Genomic DNA, 21,437 nt, shown 5'->3' on the forward strand with positions numbered 1-21,437 from the left:
ATATTTGTGTACAAGGCAACATAAATGCACAGAATTAAGACTGTTTAAATAAGTATCACTGAAGATATTTTCTTGTCTAAACATTATCTGTTTTCTCTTAGAGACAGTACTGCAAAAGAAAATACTAGAACTGTTTTGTGTCTTGCCTAATGTAAATGAAAGTTAGAACACAAGACAATCACCTTTAAAAAAATCAAACTTTACTGCTGTTTCAATAGATATTATGTAAATTGGATCCATATTAAACTAAAGTCACTCCATTTTCCATGACATTGTAGTTATGAGACTGTGTGGTAAAGAAATGAATCTATGAGCCGGGAGAGGGGAGATAAGCATGGAGGGGGTCACTTGTGGGGATGAGCACTGGGTGTTATATGGAAACCAACTTGACAATAAACTATTTGTAAAAAAAAAAAAGAAAAGAAATAGAAAAAGAAATGAATCTATGATGATCTCATTCTTCTCTCCCAATTGAATTTGTACATCTTTGCTGTTGACATATTTCTCAAGCCATGCAACATAACTTTAATTTTTTTACTACATATCTATTAAGTATTGCCCCAAAAATGGTTTGTAAAAGAGATTCCCTGACAAGTAAAGCAGTGGTTCTCAACTCTGTGTACATATCAGAATAATTTTTTTAAAAAATAACTATGCCACGCTGTACCCCAAACTAACTAAATAAGAATTTCTTATAGTAGAGAATATGTGTCTTCAGTAGTTTTTGAAAGGTCTTCAGATGACTGTCATGTGCAGCCATGGTTGTGAACCATGTAAAGCAGTACCTCTCCAAATTTAAGGCGGTTATGAACCATTTGGGGATCTTGTTAAAATACAGATTCTGATTTAGTAGCTCTGGGATAGACTTGATATTTTGGATTTTAATAAATGACTATGTGATACCTAAAATGCTCATCTGCGAACACACTTGTATTAGCAAGAGTCAGTGGTCCTCAAAGTGTGGCCCAGTCCTGAAGCACTAGCATCATCAAGAATTAAGAACCTACCAGAAACCTACTAAATCACAAACTCTGAAGGTAGAAGCCAAGTACTCTGTGTTATAACAAGCACTCCTGGTACACATTCTGAGACACTGGTCTAAGCAAAAGAGCTCCTGAAAGCCAGAATAATGGGCTGAATGTGGTTGGAAATGACTATTATTTTTATGCTTATGTAAGACTTTACAATTGAACAAACTTTCCCACTTTACCACATCTGAGCTTCTGAAAACAACTCTGCACAGTAGCTAGAGTAACTAAAATAGGCAGTTTCAGCATTTTATAAATGAAACTGAAGCTCAAATATTTAAGGGATTTGTTCAAAGTCATGTAGCATGCAAGGATGGATCCAAAATTAGAGTCCAGGTCTTCTGAGTCTTACACACTAATGAGCAGGACATTATGAAAACAGGGCAAATGGCTGTAAGCCATTAAATAATGGCCTGAAGAGACGTGCTGAGGGTGACAGCAAAAGGGACCAGCACACATTTAGGTAACTTCCTATCCCATTATGCGCAGATATCTGTACCTGGAGCTCTCAAAGACCACAGCAAAATATGTGCTTATTCTCTTTTTGCCTGAGTTTGCTATGATACATAACCAGCTACAAGAAACACACATGTTTAACTCTCACCAACTAATTTAGTGGAAGAGTTAGTCACCTTTGGTTGTTCATTCCACAATTCTACAAATAACTCATTCAAAGACAGATGACGTAGAAAAGAAAAATAACGTTAATATGGGGGGTATATGTGTATACACACTTACATGCTTCATACTTATAGAAACACAAATTATCACAATTTGCATTTGGCACATGAGACTTGGCTGCTGTGTTCCTCTGTCCATAAGTAACAACAAATGATATAACTTACAGGTATAGCAACATTAAAAATAAGTATCTACTATGCCATATTCGTAAAAAATATACAGTGTGCTATACTCTATTATTTACCAAACATATTTCGTAGGATTTAATGAGCAATGAAGGGTTCTTACAGTATCAGTAAGAACCAATAAATTTTGATTATCTTTAGTGAGTTAGCCACAAATATAGAGAACTTCATAACTGTCACAAACTTTCCCTGAAGACCCATGCCCACAAAGTTTGTTTTCAAATAGTGAATTACAAGTGGTAGAAAAATCACATATTGTGTCAGGAGTATGTTTGAGTGTTGACACTTTCTTTGTGAATGTAGGCGTTCCAGATGCCTTATAGAAGAGAAGCCATTTTTCCCTTGAAATCTGCACAAAATTTTCACATTGTACTGTCAAATAATTATACCTTTTGTGTTGTTTCCTCCGTTTCCCCCTAGTGTAGAAACAAGTAAGGAAATAAAGACCTAGAATTTTTAAAAGTTAAAAACTTGAATACATTAAAGTTAGTTATTTGGTTTCTTACAGTTAACCTTTATTAGATACATTTAATTTATATGGGGAAAATGTTATCACTGTAAAAAGTATTATAATACCTTGCAAAATCCATACAGGTTCAGAATAACAAAATAAATAAAATTTCAATGCCTCAAATTTAAAACACTTACAATCACAATAGTTTGAAACCTTTGCATTTCATCATACATGCATTTATTCAATATGTCCAAATATGCATTTTTATGTAGTTTTTACAAAGTTACCTTGTGAATAGATACATTGGGATCAATTATTTTATTTTCTCTCCAGACATATGCTACTGACAGTAAAAATATGAAACTTTAAAGTCTAGATTAGGACACTTTTGTATTTCCATTTTTCCTCTGGCTTATGAGGAGACCTGCATGGTTTCAACCTGCCAGGATTAACCTGGGGGAGAGTCTCTACGGGAGCCTGCATGCAAAGGTGGAAAGTTAGAAAAACCAGTGCTAGAAACTTGTCCATTAATTGATGAACTCTTATATTTCTTGGGGGTGACAATGGGGCAGGTGGGCTCTGTTCAGAAAAATACCTAAGATGTTCTCACAAGTCCTCGGGTATGTCTTGTACGTTACTGTGCATACAAATATAAATGCAGATTCTGGTTCAACAGCTGAGAAGGAACCCCATGTACTGTTGCTGCCACCAGTGGTCTGTGGATCATACTTTGATTCTATGCCTTTAAGATAGAAGATCTCATAAAGAACTTTACAAAGATCTAGATCACATCAGGGAACCATCAGGGTTAGGTTGGTATATATGAAAGTATATCTCTCTATACCTAGTTTTGTCACCTTCATTCTACAGTCTTTTATTGTGTTTTTATCTCAAATGATAGAAATTGCAGAGCAAGACCCTCAAGACTAATATACATCTCCTATTTTGTATAATTATACAAAATGAGCATCAGTTCCCCAAAGAGACACTGTTTTGTTTTTTGGTTTTTTGTTTGTTTGTTTTTGGGTTTTTTTCATGGAAGTAAGGCAGCAAAGGTAAATGTTTTAGGGACAGTCAGCCAAACTCCCATCACTGGACCACCAGAATTACAAACCTTCCTTGTGTCCTGTTGCCATTTCAGATTACTCAGGGCCACAGATTCACTGAGAGAGGATTTTTTTTTGCTCCCTGCCTTTTCAGTTTCTCAGGGCCAAACATCTACTGTGGCTTCCAATGAATCAAGTTCTCCTTCCTCTCTTCCCCTGGAAGCTCATGCTCCCAGTAAAATGTCACAAATAAAGTAAAAGCAAGCCTTTCCCAGGCTAGACTTGTAAGCAGAAAGCAAGCAAACCATTCTTCACCAGGAAACTGACCCACAAAGCTTACTGGGCTCAGTTAAAGAGATTGAGAAGAAGATCAGCTAAGAAAACAAAGGAAACTCTCTCCATAGTTACTTCTGATAGAGCTCCATCAACCCAGAAATAAAAGCCTTGTCCAACGCAAAAAAAAGAAAAAAGAGGGCACATTAGGTGAGGTCTGAAAAAGCAATTGACTCTCACAGGTGACTTCTCTGCATGCTCTGTTTGTCTATCTTCTCTTTCCCAGTGAATAACTGCTTCTATATTTATTCTCATTTCTCACTACTCCCATTTCCATGCTATAGTGTCTACTAAGGTGTAATACTTAAAAATTCCATTTCTTTTAAGCCATAGACACACAGAAACACATCTGTATCGTAGGTAGATATTTAGGTAGTAAGACACCTCTCAAAAACATAGACTTCTATGCATAAGCTATATGAAAATAAAAGAATATCTTTTTACTTCTGAATTAAAATTTACATGTTTATCTAACTCTTTGATAACTATAGCTTAAGATACAGATGATACTGACTTACAAAGTTTATGGACACTTAAATAAAAACGTAGACACCCAGGATATTAACTTTTTCCATATGCAGTCTTAAAATCAGCGAAACCATAGCCTTCTGGGGATAGAACAAATTTATATAGAATGCTTCCCTAGTAAAGGGTTAATGACGTTAGGGAGTATGGACGTTAGCAGTTCAGATGGCATGCTTATGTGTTTGCAAAAAACATCTTCTGCACCATGTCCAAATCCCTTTGCAAACAGATAAATTACTCTATAAATCTTATTACTCCATGTGGATAAATCACACACGCAGGGTTGCAGGGCTGGAAAGCTGGTAGGGAAAATCTGCTTTGGATAGTAGGATCTCTGGGATTCATAATCACCCAGTGCTCAGGAAACGAAGAAAGGCACACTCACACATTAGGATTTTCTTAGTTTTTACAATACAACACACACACACACACACACACACACACACACACTCCTCTCTAACAAGGCTGGAGATCCCAAAGCAGTACACTGTGACAGCCAACCAAATTTATTTCTGAGAAAAGGAAAGAAAACTTTGCTGCTCTAGGCAGCTCTGCTAGAGAACTGCTCCCTGATGCCCCAGGGTTTATGCACTATCAGCTCCTTGCACACAGATTGTAGGTTTATTTTCTATCGTAACCTGGTTTTTATTGCCACAACAAGCAATATTAACTGTATGGACAGACTGACACTGGTGCATTTTATTTGGACAAAATGAGATTTTAAAGGGTCTCCAATGAAAGCATGTTTCTTTTCTTTCTTTCTTTTTCTTCCTTTTTGTTATTTTAGTATCTAAAATAAATTTAAGGAAGCTAGAAAAAATGACAAGGGGTATGTACAGTGGGTGGAGGAAGAGTAGAGAGAAGAGAAACATAGGAAAAGAAGCTTGAAGCTTTTTTAGAAATAGAATTAGGCTAGTCTCCATCTGAGTTTCTCTAGCTTGCTGTCCCTTATAGGGGTCAAACTCCCAAGGACTGGGACTATTCCTTCCCAAATTTCAATCTGAAATTGTATTTCAGAGTTTGGCAGAGCTGTACAGAGATAGGACTTTAAGGTCAATAATCAATCTGAAATACCCATTTTATGCCAGGTTAATTCTTGCCTAACCTTTGCGCTTAATACTCCTATTCTTAAATATCAGCAATTTGGCAAGTTCCTTTTTCTTTTTCTTCTCTCCGTTCATGTGTTGATTTCTATCCACATTCCAGAAAAGGCTCAGTAACCAACCAAAGTTCTAATATTGATTTATTGCCCTGGATGTCAATTAGAAGATCCTTAAAAGTCTCCAATCCTGACTACTGCTGGGGCAGAGTGAAAGCCTTGATGTGTATTCTCTCTCTCTCTCTCTCTCTCTCTCTCTCTCTCTCACACACACACACACACACACACACAGACATACACACACAGCACACAGCATAGAGAATGCAGTATTGTGTACCACTCTCTGAGAGCCATAATTCCAACAGCTCCTATTTCCTGATTAAAGAACCCCAACAAAACTCTTAAGTGCAAAGCATCTGAAATCACAAAAGCAAGAATACTGCCCAAGTGTCACTAACACCATAGGTGAAGTTAGGCTCTCTTAGTAAGAGAACCAAGGTCCTGAGAAACCAAACGCATTTAAGCCACATTGCTGGTCCTTGATGGGAAGCAGAATTCCTTTGAAATTTATTGGCAGATACCTGGGCCAGTCAGTAAAAGGCGCGTGTGCATGCACATGCACACACACACACACGCCTGCAGCATCAGAAGCTGGAGTTTAAGATCACACACACACACACACACACACACACACACACACACACACTCACTCACCCTTGCGCGCACAGCAGAAAAGTTGCCAGAGAGCCCTACCTGAGGATGGCCGTGTCCCCCTGCCTCACGGTGATGTTGTCCGTGCCTCGGTTAAAATCCACGCTGCGAACGGGCAGTCCTGTGGGAAGAAGGCAGAGCAATCTCAGTAGGACCAGCGGCAACTGTTTCCGATCAGGCTGAACTCTGCCGACCATGGTGGCCACGCCGAGGTGCAGGTCCGCCGCGTACTCTGGAGGGTGTGTGCGTGCTGCTCACGCCGAGAGGGCTTTACAAACACAGGGCTTTCATCAACGGCCAAGGCGGAACGGGCTTGCCAATTTGTGCTCCTTGCCACTTTCCCTCGCTCTCTGCCTGGCTCAGTGGTGTCTTCCCTCCAAGACTCAACAAAGCTCTCGTAAAACCCGAGGTGGGGAGGAAAGTCAAGGGAACAAAATTGAAAAGGAGAGAGTGCAAATATAAACCCCCCCCCCCCAGGAGAGAGGAAGAGAAAGCTGCCGAAGGAAGGTGCTCTTCTCCGGTCCGCCCGGGGCTGGATGCTCCTTTGCCGGTGTCCGAGCGGAGCTCCTGCCCCCCCTAACCCACTTTCCCAGGCTGGCGGGCGAGGGAGCCGGCACCCAGCCTGCCAGGGAGTGTAAAGAAACCCACACAGCAGCGGCAGCAGCCCGGAGTCTCTCCTCCCCCCCCCCTTTCCTGTTTCTCGCTCCAGTCCCTCCCCTCTGCTCGCACCTCCCCCGCCCCCCGCGGATTTCAACAGCCCCTCCACGTCATCCCCTCCCGCCCTCCCTCCGGCCTGGCCCCTCGCTTTGCACAACTGCCCCCTTCAGCAGCAGCCAGCCTCGGTGAAAGCCCGATGCGCCTTTAGGTTGTCAGGACAACAGCTCCATCTGAGGCCTGGCTGATTTCCTTAAGAAGAGGGAATGGAGCTTGGATGTACCGTGCGAGAGAAAGGGGAGGAGAGGGACTCGGGCTGTGAAAGCACGGGAGAAAGAGTGTGGGAAAGGACAGGGAAAGGGGAGAGATGGACCGGAAAGGAGCCCGGGAAGGAGAGGGCAAGGAGAAGGCAAGCCTTGACAGACGAGGGAGTGAGGCAGAGAGGGATAAGAAAGCGTGGGGAGTGGAGGGGGACGGTGCCCAAAGATGAGATGGGCAATGTAAAACAGAAGAGGAACTTGCCAGGGGAGGCTAAGATTAAAAGCCAAAGTTGGTTTCAAAACTAAATATTTCTGACCACTGGCTTTTCATACTCACATCTTGTCCATTCTTTCCCTTCTCCTGCACTTTCTCTTACGCGATTTTCTCTCCTTCCTTTATCCCCTCCCCCCTCTTGGAGCCCCCTTATGAAAGATGGATTGGAGACAATGCTGGTATTGAGTGGTCTGGAGTGTGAATGCCTGGTTTGTCTTTTCCAAGTGCCAGCCTCAGCAGCTGATCCCCAATCCCTAAATCAACCTCACTCTCCAGGAAACCCTCACTCAGTCCCACGCTTGAGGAATGGTACTAAGGATTACTGTCTAAATGTCACACTGCTGTTGGTACCTCGCTTGCTACTAGCACTTGCTTCTCAAAATGTTCTTATGTAGGGAAAGACCTTTGTATATCAGAAAGCTTGTCATTTGTGGACCACACTGAGGCTACGGACAGCACTCCTGTGAATGGCAGACAAGTTACCATCATTTGTCTTTCCTTCCACTCAGGGAGTCAAGCCAAGTGCTAAGGACCTTAGGGGCTAACACTGTTAGTCACTCAAGTGACAGCCCCAAAAGGTTAGCTATCTCTCTCAGTGCTGATGCTAAGGATAAGACATAAATGGGTGGACCAGCCAAGGACTTCGTTTTTTTTTTTTTTCTTTTTAAATTTTTTTTATTTATTTGAATCGTTAAGGCATTCACATGATGCAAAAATTGAGTGATAGGGAATTCTGCACAGCCAACTGTGGTTATCTTTCCTATTCCTGTCTTTAGGTCACCATTTCTCCTGTGTGGAGGCAGCAAGTATTTCTGGTTTCTTATACATCTTTCTCTAAATATTCCAGGTATATATAAGTAAATACACACACACACACACACACACACACATTAAGTCTACCTTCCTTAGTTACACAAATGATTAGCCAAGCGCATGGGTGGACCAGAGAATATGTTTAGTAATTCTTATCAAAGTTCCACCAGAATATAAGCTCTAAGGAGGCACTGACCAGGTGGATGCCTGCCTCGACCCTCCAAAATTCAAAGAATTCATCTGCGGAATTTTATCAATTTGAAAGACAGATACATTCTCACAGATTATGTAAGGAAAGTAAGGGAAAATTTGTGTTTTTTTGAGTGTTTTGTACTATACTGGTGTGATAAGCAGTGCCCATGTAAAAAGTCAGCGATGTTCCATCACTAATTTGTAACTCAGCTATTTAAAACTTGGAACCCATTTTGCCACAAAAAATTATTAAGCCAAGTGATCAGATGAACTACAAAACCCATAATCCCATGGTTCCCAGTATCAATGGGAAAATGAACTTAGTGCCAAATGGAAATGCATGGATTACATAACTCTCTGGAAAGATTTCAGGGAAAAGAGCACCCACCCCCACTAGCCCCTGCCAATAGGTTTAACAATCCCCAGTGGGCTTCTTCTGAGCTTTTAGAGATGAAGGATAGGCTTAGATAGAACATTGTCTTAGAGAAAGTTGTGTTTCTCCAATGTCAGGAGGAAGACAAGAAAGACCCAAAGGACTGGGGCCACTGAAATATCTATTTCCATTGACGGTGCCAGGTACATGGTGTGATACTCCCGCCACGGGAACTAGAAACTCTAAGCGGAAGGTTTATATATGTCAAGAGTGTCAATATCCTTTTGTATCAGTGAGTTACACTCTGAAAGAAGAAACAAAGAGTTCTTCCCAGGGCAAGCAGAAAATGTGGTGGGGTGGTAGCATACCCTTGACAGGAGATGCCGTATAAGGGCTGCTGACTAACGTCTATACAAGTAATCTCAACTTACCCGTAGGACTCACCTGGTCCTAAGATGGAACATAGAAATTACAATACTGGGGTTCAAAAGCATCCACACCAAAGTGGCAGGAATGTGGAATTTTTAGCAAATCAGTCAAATCTACTGCTTGTCACTACAATTACTCTGAAAAAAGAATGTATTAAGTTAATCATGATTGTAATCAGAAATGGAACAGACAGGCCTAACCGAAGAGGATAAAATTGTAAGTACATATTGATATCAGAAAAAGTGATATAATGCAATTAATGTTTTCTAAATATTTTCCTTAAAATCTATTTATTGCCAACGTTTGTTAAACTAAAGTGACTTCCTGTGTTCACCGGAAGTAAAACACAGAAAGAAGACTACATTTTAAAAATTCTCTAATTTAGAGTGATAACTCATACTGGATTTCCGAAAAATTTTCTAAAAAATGAAGTTTATTATAGAAGTTAACTGTTTGATATTTATCATTTACATCCAGGAGGTGCTTTAAATAACACTTTCTGCCCTGACTTTTGACACAGGGGCAGCGCTCTGTAACTGATGAAGGTGAGAAAAGAGAAATAACTGATGTCCAGGCCCATGCACATGGCTTATCCCATCACTTATAAAATAACAAGTCTATTTGAGGCTGTGCCACTGACTTCCATTTCAACTTTATGTTCTCCCTGAGTTTTCCCTTTTTTACTCTCTTGCAGATTCATTCTGGCTTTCTCACCTCCAAGATCTCTGAGATCTAATACATTCTAATAAATTCAATATTTTATTTATACACACACACACACTATATAGTGAGTAACATATCTCATCCTAATGGTCACACTGCCAAACTATTCCAATATTAACTCCTCTGTTTGCTTTCCTAAGAAATGTAAAGAAAGAAACAAATAGACGAGTTACTGAAATTTATTCAAGTGATTTTTCTGTATTCCACTATATGCATTCTTCCAAGAGGGCTGGCAAAAATGAACATACTTTCAGGTTATTTGTGAGGCAAGTATGGCTGTTAGCCATGTGAAACAGCCATCATCACCCAAGTAAGATGATCTTAACTACTACTTTAAAATAACATACTGCCTTCTAAAAGAGGCTTTAGAAGATTCTGGCACTCTCCAGGGACAAATGCTGCAGGAAAAACAAAAACTGGCTATCGTCTGAGCACCCTAAGAAGCATGAACGGTTTATTCTTCTGTTTAGCTTTGTAAAGTAACAGGCTCACAGGAAATCCAGATGTAGCCTGGAATGTACAACTAATTTAGTTACATTGCTTACATTTTATGCCAAACATGTCTATAATATTATTAATACACCACTCTACATTTCTACACTCATAAGGTCTTAATCATAATAACGTCATGCCTGTACTTTACTTTCATAAGTGGAATTACCATTTCCATATGAACTAGAAATGCAGAACTGTTAATACTTCTCCCTAGGATTTCTGCTATGACATTTTCAATGATTTCATCGTAATTTAGCAATATTCAAGTATCTCAGTTTATGTTCATAAGCATGGCACTATCTCCTGTGAATTTCCTTTGGAATCTGGCTCCTTTGAATATGGTAGAGTCATCCACATGTGTCTCACTGCCTAACAAAATCAATCAGCTTCAAGTCAGTTAAATATTTTTCAATCCTTGCTACGGAAGCCTCAGTGATGTAAAGTGCTCAATCTGTACTCTGCACAATTAAAATTTCTCTTCATGGTTTGCTTTCAGTTCATGCCTTTGTGGTAGTTGTTACCATATTGGTCTTCTTCGCTCATTCATTCTGTTTTGGTAGGTATCAATTTTTGGATCTCCAAGTTTTCATAATGTCTTTGAGGGTCGAGAGTTGCTGCTTGGGTCCTTCCACACCAGCAAACTTACTCTCATATATATTCCTTATTATTTCACAGACATGCAGTTACTGTCCTTTAGAACCTTCTCTTTTCTAAATTGACCTCCCCATCACCATGTCCAAGCAGGTGGCAATTGCCAAGCAATGCCGCATCTGCATTGCTGCTGTTCTTTTATCTATTCCTCACATATGGGAAGAAGATTGCAGCACCTAGAAAGATGGTGGTAGCAACACCTTTAGTACACCAAGATAGTAGTACAAGCAGGGAATCAGACAATCATATCTTCTATTTGTGGTTACTGTAGTGACTTGGGTTCCTACAATAAGGAAATAGCCCAAGGAGAAATGAAAAAAACTGGAGACAGGTGTGCAGCTCTATATTATGACATGCCTAGTAAGTTTATGATTCATTCATTCATATGGTATTTATTGATATGATAGTAAAGTGAGACCAATACTCTGTTTTTGTAAAACTTACATTCTTGATGGAGAAATAGACACTAAACAAGTAAATACATATTAAGATTATATTGGATAGTAAATGCTATGGAGAAAAATATGTGTGATAGAGAAAATGGCCTAGAGGTATGGTGAGGGGAATGTATGTCCTGAATTCTATGGAACAAGACGAGCAAATATCTGCAAGAAGACTTTTCTAGATAAATGAAAGGGCATGTGCAGAAGTTCTGAGGCAGAGGTGGGTATACCATGCACGAGGAAACAAAACAACAATAATAAACGAGGAATGTAGTTTATGTGTATGTTGTAGTAAGGCAGCAAGGGAAAGCAGAGGAGATTAGAAATTGGAGGGGTCATAATGAAAAGATTTCCAAGGTAAGCATGAGATTTTATTCTAGTGATGTGAAAGATTTTAAGCAAGGGATTGACAAAATCTGATTCATATTTTAGGAAGATGCTCCAAATACCATATGAAGAATGGATTGTAGAAGAGCAATAGTGGAAGCAAGGAGACAAATGAAAGAAAATCTTTGTCACCCAGGGGCAACCTGCTTAGACTGGGGAGGGGGGGGTAGCAACAAAAATGGAGGAAAGATTGAGTTAACTAGACCTGCTCATAACAGGAAGACCCTTTCCCAAAAGGCCACATTCTATCACAAGGAATCAATATTTCCCACCTACTAGCATTCTCCCTTGTGGTACTCGTTCAATTCTGGTGTTCCCTTACAGGAAGTCATCACTCCTCAAATAAAAACTGACAGAATGCCAAGTAGACTGTCATTTATACTAGCTACTCAAGAAAAAATAAATGAAAATAAACAAAAACAAAACTGTGTCCAAGTTGGTACGTTTCTTCAGGTATAAACTGTTAATTCTAAATATGTTTATTATAAGCTAATTAAATGTCAGTATGAGAAAAAGCTTTGCTACAGATTAAGAAGTACCAAACAAGAGGAGCAGATGCCATTTAATTGCTAAACTTTACTAAATATTTTCTGACATATCTATATTTATTTAGCAGGCAATAGTTATCCTGCTAAATCGAAATGAAATGCCTAGTTAAATATCTTGAGGCTATAAATCATGTAAATAACACTAATATGTTTTCTCAAGAGTTTACTGACAATATTGAGCTGCAGGGCAAGTCTAGTGTTAGGTCATTATCTTATTCAAAAGGTCCCAGAAGTTTGCCTGCTTACAAGAATCTTCTTTTCCTATCTGTAAATCATATTCTCAGTGTTCTTCTGTTAGCAGTAAAAGTAGGAGCACTGCCTGCATGAGAGTAAGAGAATTCCTAAGATGTGCCTCATCAATGGTGTTGCTATCTGTGTAAAAAACGAATCGCTAAAATAAGCAAGTTTTTTGAGACCTACCATATAACAGGTAAGAAGCTTTTGAAAAATAGTAATGTACAAAACTGACACTCTGCCCCAAGGAATAAATTGAGGAGAACGCCTTTCAAAGCCCCTCCTAGAGAGGGACCAAACATCATCATTATACAAAATATACAATTGCTATGCAATATACAATATAAGGTAAGCCTCTCAAAGCTGCTCTCCATTACAGAGCAGGACCAAAGTTAATCAACATATATGCCCAATCCTTTCTAGTGTTGGGTACCACAAAATAATAAAATTCGGAGGCTGAAAACCAAGATAGAGAAGTTAGGTAAACACATAGTAAACAGAATAAGATAGTGAGTGAATAATTGATTAATACATTATAAGGGATCAGAATCAAAATACAATGGTAGTTCAGAAAAGGTAATAAAAAAAGAGGCTTCTTGGAGAAAATGGTATTTTAAGTAAACCTTGGAAGATATAGAAGAGGAGACGGGAGAGAGGCAATAGCTGGAGGATGGCAAAGGATGCAAAAGATGGCCGTGAGAACCAGCCTGAAACAACGAATGGCACTGGAGGAAGACTTACCTGACTAGGAGGCAGGACTACAGAAAGCTGAAGAGAAAAGCTACATAATTAAGAATCCTAGATGCTTGAATGAAGAATCCCACTTCACCTCATCATCTCCTATATGAAAGCCTACTTTAGATTGCAAAGGAGTAAGATGAGATGTGAACATTTTAGGGAGATTATTCTGGCAATGAGAAATTAGCCGTTAGAAGGAAGATGAAGTAGACGGACTAGTTAGAAGACTAATAAAGTTGCTGGTAACAGCTGAGAAAGGGATAAACATCCTTCATTATATACATTGTTGCTTTCTTTTTTTAAAAATTTTTTAATGTTTTATTTATTTCTAGGAGAGAGAGAGAGAGAGAGACAGCGTGAGCAGGGGAGGGTCAGAGAGAGAGGGAGTCACAGACTGAAACAGGCTCCAGGCTCTGAGCTGGCAGTCAGCACAGAGCCCGACGCGGGGCTCGAACCCTCGAACCGCGAGATCATGACCTAAGCGAAAGTCGGACGCTTAACCGACTAAGCCACCCAGGCACCCCACTTTGTTGCTTTCTAATAATGATGAGGCATGAAGACCTTCCTTCAGAGACTTTACATTACTGGGGAAGATAAGTTATAGGAAAGGATGTGGAGGTAGACATGGAAAAAGTTACAATGGAAAATGATTGTGGGTTTTTTTTAATTTGTTTTTGTTTTTGTTTTTGTAAGCTCGGGTCAGTGAGAGTCTTACCAGGCAAGTTAATGAATTTGTCTTTATCCTATATGCCAAAAGGAGCCATTAAAGAAAGGCTTTGTGTAAGAAAGTGACATAATCAGACTTTTTTTTTAACATTTATTTATTTTTGAGACAGAGAGAGACAGAGCACAAGCTGGGGAGGGGCAGAGAGAGAGGGAGACTCAGAATCTGAAACAGGCTCCAGGCTGTGAGCTGTCAGCACAGAGCCCGACGCAGGGCTTGAACCCACAGACGGTGAGATCATGACCTGAGCCAAACTCGGCTACTTAACCAACTGAGCCAACCAGGTGCCCCTCAGACTTGTGTTTTAAGAAGACAGCTAACTTGCAGTGGAGTGGAAGATACACTGGGCAAGTCAAATTCAGGGAAGACCAGTTATAATGTTTCTGAAATAGAACAGGCACGAAATGATAAAATCAGGTCTCAAGACAAGGATAGTGAAAAGAAAAAAGAGGTGGAAACTTTTAGAGGATATTCAGAGAGGGATTGACAGGACTTATCAACTAATTTGATATGGAAAATTCTTTCTCTCCCCCGCCCCCCTTGTATGTGTGTGTGTGTGTGTGTGTGTGTGTGTGTGTGTGTGTGTGTTATCCCCTCCAAGTCCAGGCTGATAAAATGAGAAAGTTGAGTTAAGAAACTAGTTTCAGAGGAAATTTGGAAATTCTACTTTTAGAATTCTGAATTGGTTCCTAAATTGGTACTCAAATAGTCTGTACCTCCAGATGGACATGTTTAGGAAGTTGTCACAGGAATATGACATGTTTCACAGGAGAGCTATCTCTGAGTTCTATAATGAAGTAAGCCCAGAAATCAAAATTTTCCCCCTATATTTTTTTCTTGTGTTCTATCTTTCATTTTCTCATTTGCTTTTGTAACTTCATTATGTAAATACAGCATTGAGCTAGAGACATATCTGTCAATAATACAAATCTCATTTTAATTTTTAAAAGTGCATGTGCACATAGCAATTAACTGATTCTGTGTTTCAAGAAGAAATATAATCTGAACTTGTCTCCCTCTGCTGGTTGCACACTGAAGTATCTTGGGTCTTAAAAAGCAGAGTAATAGTATAGATGGAAATATACAATAATAATTGTTGTGCACAAGTACGGGACTTTGCATTTCATAATACATGGTGACACACGTAATTTCATATTTTATCTTCACTGTAACACTTTGAGATAAACAGTGCAAGTATTATCACCGCAATTATCAGAAAAACACTTTGACTCCAACCCATTAAACTCTCATAAGAAATTAAAGAAATCAGAGGAAAAGCAGGAAGCATATGTAATTAAAAGATTTGCACATTGTTAAAACTAAACCCAGAAGATCTCCTTGCTCAATCCCTCCATTATATAGCTAAAACATGGAAACCTAGAGTTAATTTATTTAGGATCACTGACAATATTCAGAGAAGACAACTCTCAATATGGGTTCCTATTGTACCTTGATGCTGGCCTAATAGTGTCAGGATATTGAACCCCTACAGCACAGATGAGACATTTACATAAGCATGCTGGGCTGTAGATTAGAAGTGCCCATTTCTCTAAGGCTAGATCCACATTGCATTGCATCAGAACAGTCCAGAGCTATGTTAAACTTATAAGCAAGTAAGAAACAACAACAACAAAAAAAGTCAGGTGCATCAATTGAACAAATAAATAATAAGGCAAAAACTAATCACTAATTATCTAATAGATTTGTGACCTGTCCAGCCTTTGGGCTTTAGAAGCATAAGCAAGACTTCGGATGATTTTCAGGGATTCCAGAGCATTACAGATGTGCCAGCAGTAGAACTGGAGTGGAATTCCTCACCCACTAACTGCATGGGACACTCTTTTCTTCTTCCCTATATGCTCTCCAAAGACAGTGTACTACAGCTCTCTGGCTATCCACTCAACATCTTACTCTCCAAAGTTATCTCCAATCATAATGGATAGTTCCATTTTCTTTGGAAGAAAAAAAAAGAGCAATAAATATAAGTGATACTTGTGTGAGAGTGGTAAATTCCAACTTCTGAAGGGATGTGAATATTGTACAAGGGGAACTTCCTAAACCCAGCAAATCTCTATTTGGCAAAATATATGGAGATGATTTTTTTTTTGTTAGTTTTTCTTTTTGTTTGGTTTTGTGGGTTTTTTTCAAATGGAGGAATCCTTTATTAATTTCTTATTTTTTACTGACAAAAGATAAAGGTTATTCAGTCAACAGCTGTGAAAGTATCATAAGAGATCTAAAATTAAAATTAAAAAATAATTTACATCACCTTAGTCCATTAAGTCATCCCCTCACAAAGAAGAAAACTTATCTTATACCATCAATATATTGTGCCTCTTTAAAAAAAGTTTTATACAGGTGATAGATATTGGGAAAGAACAGAGAAACAACAGTGAAATTTTATACAATACATATGTACAGATATAAATAAATATAGGCAATACAGATAATTCTAAAACATAGACAACATCCAATGCACTTGTTAAATATTTCCACTACCCATAATCAACAACAATTTATCAGTTAAACTTTTCACACAGGATTTTTTTTTTCAGTAGCAAAAACAAAATTAGAGTCCTTTTCTTCAGTGGTGTTCTCTTTTTGTATTGCAAGAAAGCATGACAGAGTATTGATCCTAGGCTAGAATCAGGTTGGTAAGTGGCTTTAGAAGCCTTTTGTGATATTTGGAAGCAATTAGAACGAGCTGATACAGGGAATACTTGCTGTTTCAGGAAAAATAGGTTATAGTTAAAGCTTTGATGTAGAAAATATCTAGCATGGATATAAGGACTAGACAATTTGGGGAAATAGGAGAATAGAGAAACTGATAAGCAGATGTGAGGATGTGGATCTGACACCACTAAGTGAAGGAGAGTATAAGACAACAGGTGCAATGAAAGAGGAAGATAAGGAAGTGAAGGGAAACTTGTAATGTGATCAGTTAGTTCCTAAAATAGATAATTTTTATTCATCGGCTAATGTGAGAATGTCTAATGCTGGTAACTATTTTAATGCACATAGCAAATTACTGAAATTATTTTTCTTGGGACAAAAATGACAACCTTGTTTTTAATAAACAATACTAAATGATGATTTGCAATTTCTTTCTACTCCTACCAATTTGGTTTACATTGTTTTTGGTTTATGATATCATTAACAATAGTTTGGTTATTTAATTAAATAATAAGAATTTAATGTACACTTTACAAAAGTTTACACTTTTCTGTAAGTAGGTATTCTGAAAGATCTGTGAGACCCGTTCATTATGGGCTCTATGATAAGGTCCCTCAGTAATAAAAAAAAAAAATCAACCTTGTTAGGAAACGAAGATCAACAAATAGATCGATGAATGATTAAAAACAGTAAACAAGTCTGAAATCATGAGACTGCTCTAAATGCAAAGACATTCAAACATACAGAGGTCACTTCAACTCTCTACCTGTCAGTCAGGATACAAGGCACAGAAGACACAAAGAAACATGGGGAAAGATCCCTGCTATCAGCTCTGAAAAAAAGATACAAATGGTTAGATGGTAACAATAAGTATGAACTGGGCAAATGCTCTCATGGTACTGTGTCGCATAGAGTAGATTACCTAATGGAGACTGGAGGGAATGTTTCCTGAAAGAGATGGTAAGAGAGCTCTATCCTGAAAAAGAATTCATCTGAGAAGGTAGTACTTGGGGATTAGATCCTTAATGGTTGGAAATGAGTGGGATAAAGTTCAGGAGGGCAGACCAGAAGGAAGAATGTAAAGTTAGGAGCCAACATCTTGAAGCAAGGCACTGGAGCAGGGAAGAAAGTACCCCTGACCAGTAAGGATCTCTTCTGGGGAGCAGTATGAAACTCATTTCAATAAGGAGAGAGGAGATCAACTATAGTCTTAAAAGACAGGGTGAATGAAATCTTAATACAATGGCAAACAAGAAGCATTTTTATTTCCTTGAGCAAGGTCTTAAAAGTGGCATTCATTGTAATAGTTGTAAAAATAGAGGGATACTGTCCAGTTAGTATACTATCTCAGTAACTCAGGCTTGAAAGGTAATGATTTTAAAGTGAGAGCGGAGGGGCATCTGGGAGGTTCAGTGTTCTGAGACTCCGACTTCAGCATAGGTCATGATCTTATGGTGTATGGGTTCGTGGGTTTGGGTGCGAGCCCCATGTCAGGCTTTGCGCTGACAGCATGGAGCCTGCTTTGGATTTTGTCTCCTTTCTCACTGTCCCTCCCCCACTCATGTTCTTTGTCAAAAATAAAACAAAGTAAAAAAAAAGAGAGAGAGATAATAAAGTGAGGGTGGAGAAGAAGGATAAATGTCAGAGATATAAAGGAAGAGTCAAAAAGAAATGTTGAGTAACTGGATCAAATGGGTAAGAGGAAGACATCTAAGATGAGTCCAGGGAATCCCCTCTGGGTTTCTGGAGAATATGGTCATTACTTCCCGAGATCAAGGAGATGTAAAAGCAGAGTGGAGTGTTCTGGGGATAGGGAAGGGTGAAAAAGTAATCCCTGGTAAGCAGCAGCTGTGCCATTTGGTTAGCTACACTTACTAGAGGGAGTGTTCATGATAATGGATTTGGCTGCAAGAGCTCAACTGGTATGACTTTCCTAGACATGCATAATTAAGAAAGAAAAAAAATTCCAAAAAGAAATCATATGAACCTTTCAGTATTCGTGTTTATATTTAAAATTACTCATAACTAAAATAGCATTAGTTATGCTCTAATATCCACTCTCTAAAAATATAATATACATAAAAATATCTAAAACATATATGACACCTGGGCTAAAGTGAACCTTACTCACTAAAGGTTGATTATCCAAAATTTATGTTTAATATAATACTGGGCTTTTTAAAACAAATTCTCACTAGATCTCATCTTCAAACTCCTAGAGTCCAAAATATCCCAGGCTCTGCTCATTGAACTTATTTATCATAATCCTCTATCCTTGAGCTTCTTATACCTTTCTTTATTATAATCTATTTCTAACAGGGGCTAGATCTTTTTTTTTTTTTAATTCTGTACATTTCAAAATGCATTTGGAATATCAAATAAAGTTATCAGATAGTTTTTCTAACAATAAATAAATAATAAGCTTTATGCTGGGAATGTTAGATTTGTTTAAATATTAAAGAAGAAATTTACAAAAGATAGTTATAAATATGAAGCAGAGTTTTAAGAAAGGATCCAGTAGTGAAATACAGATTAGGGACTCATAGGATAAAGATGAGAGTTAAAAGGTGTGTGTATGCATGTGCATGTACGGTTGAAAGATTGAAAGAAGAAAAAGAAGAGGAGAGTGTAAGAACTGCACCGTGGCTAGGGCTTGCCATGTTGGAGCAAGAAAACAAAGAAGAAGCAAGGGAAGATGTTGCTGGAAAGCAGCAGATTCAGAGTGGATCTCATTTTATCTGCAGAGGACAAAATGCCCCTGCGTTCATTTGTCTTCACTTGGTGCCCTATTGCACTCCAGAGAGCTCTTTGGAAGAAAGATGCTATAAATGTCAGGTATTAAGATAATAAACATAAAAACAATAATAGATACTCAAGACTTTTAAATAGAAAGAAAGTGCTGCTTGTATTCATCACAAAGTGGTTTGGATCAATATCAAAGGACAATGGGAACCCAGGATGGAGAAAAGTTAGGACATTCCTATGAATGCAATAGTGATAAACCTGCTATAGGAAAGGAATGATCTCCTCTCCAAATGTGCCTTTCTATCTTATCCAAAGTTCCATCAAACCTGTCACTAATTCAACAGATGATTAGAGAGATTCATCAATGGATGAATAGAGAGATGATTGCCACATATATAATGGGACTTCCATGTTTCCAAGAGAAATTCTAACATCACAGGCTATAACTTCATCATTAGCAGATGATGGACCTTTAAGAAGAAAGTGGCTTAAATACATGTTTATTGTGTTTTTTCTAATAAACAACTGAAATGGAATCAGTTCCCTGAAATTACATTTTACAACAGTTTTTCCGATTGGTAAATACAGTGTGAGATTCTGATGTTATCCAGGCATTTTACAAATGAAAAGAATTATCTTTGGTAACCAGTACTAAATTATCATTTTACCAAGAAATATTTTTAGATCTAATTTGAAAAGATATAGGACATCATGCACTGCCCCCCACCCCCCCACAGAGGCCCATCTGCAAAAGTATATCTAACACAAATATAGGAAAAACAGGACAGTTGGAGACTTACTAACTAGGTAATTTTTTATCCATTAATCATTACTAATTCATCTAAAATCTAACAATGCAATTGGCAGAGTTGAATTTTCACGTTTGCTTCCTACGTGTGCTCCTGTTGCTTCCAGATGGGGTAAAAGAAGTACCAGAGAACTGAAGAAGAAACTTTGAACTCCAAATCTTGGATAGATGTTTGCAGAGGAAGGATAATATGTCCGGTGCTATCTTTGGTATTATATGTAGTTTCTGAGCTCAAGTTTTCACATTTGACAAATGCAAATCCTATAGATATTCAGATATGAACAGAAGATTTGGTACATCCCAACTGTATTTCCAGCCATTCAATTCTCGCTGTCACCTGGAACTTGAAGCTGTGCACGGCTCTGATTCTTTATCATCTCCACTTGCCTAGGCAGAGCCAGACAGAGTGTTATAATGTACTATATGTCAATGTCCTAAGTTTTAGCAGTGCCTTTTCTTATCTGAAATTTAGAGGAAAAATGTATGCTTAATTTCTATAGAAAACTGTTAAACATACACCCTAAGATATCTGTGTCACCAAATCGTAAAGAAATTTAAAGTGAAGAAATATTAAATTTGCAATTATTTTTCCTACTAATGAGAGTCAAAAATGTTTTCCATTATATGAAATTAAAAAACTCAGCTTAGATCACTCCTCAGAAACTATTCTTAATTCCCCTAAATCATGAGCTTCAGATCAAACAGGTTTAAAAATCTCCCAGTTTTTTTTCCAATGGATGAAGCCCTAGTCATCACAGAATCTAGCCTTTTCATTTTACAAATTAGACTACAAAAGTCTTGCTCAAGGTCATACAATGGATCCTAGCAAAGCCAAGCTGAGAAAGCATTTCTTATACTCAGTTCAGAACTCTGAAAAATGTTGACTGCCAGCAAAGGGGAATATAAATGAATGTGTGCACAAGTGTGTATTTGTGTATGAGTGTGTGTGTCCCTTTGCTTGGTCTGCTTTCTTGGGTAGAATATCCCTACCTCCTCCAACTCCCTCACTCCAACTTTTCTTAAGCAGTAAACTCTAATGTCTTAATAAAAACCCAGTTCAAACACCATCTCTTCCTGCCTTCCTGCTCCTCTTGGGCAGTGCCCCATGCTTTAACCTTCTAGAAAGTACGAGAATCATTTTGGTAGCACAATTGTCAAACATATCACAGTTATTTGCAAACATTTCTGTATACTTCATTGAAGTAGCTTAT

At 38.3% G+C, this 21,437-nt stretch overlaps 1 protein-coding gene across 1 annotated transcript in view; it reads right to left on the reverse strand.

Moving 5' to 3' along the window:
* The window catches only part of LOC120246030 (limbic system-associated membrane protein), a gene marked incomplete at its 3' end in the record, with an annotated part of 338,269 nt that extends 331,592 nt beyond the window's left edge, over positions 1-6,677 (reverse strand). The window contains exon 1 of the mRNA XM_039253310.1: positions 6,105-6,677. Coding sequence (XP_039109241.1) covers positions 6,105-6,259 — 155 coding nt within the window. The remainder of the gene's footprint in view (positions 1-6,104) is intronic.
* Positions 6,678-21,437: the final 14,760 nt, after the last annotated feature.

Source organism: Hyaena hyaena, unplaced genomic scaffold (genome assembly GCF_003009895.1).
Source record: "Hyaena hyaena isolate Hyena2069 unplaced genomic scaffold, ASM300989v1 scaffold_447, whole genome shotgun sequence".
NCBI lineage: Eukaryota > Metazoa > Chordata > Mammalia > Carnivora > Hyaenidae > Hyaena > Hyaena hyaena.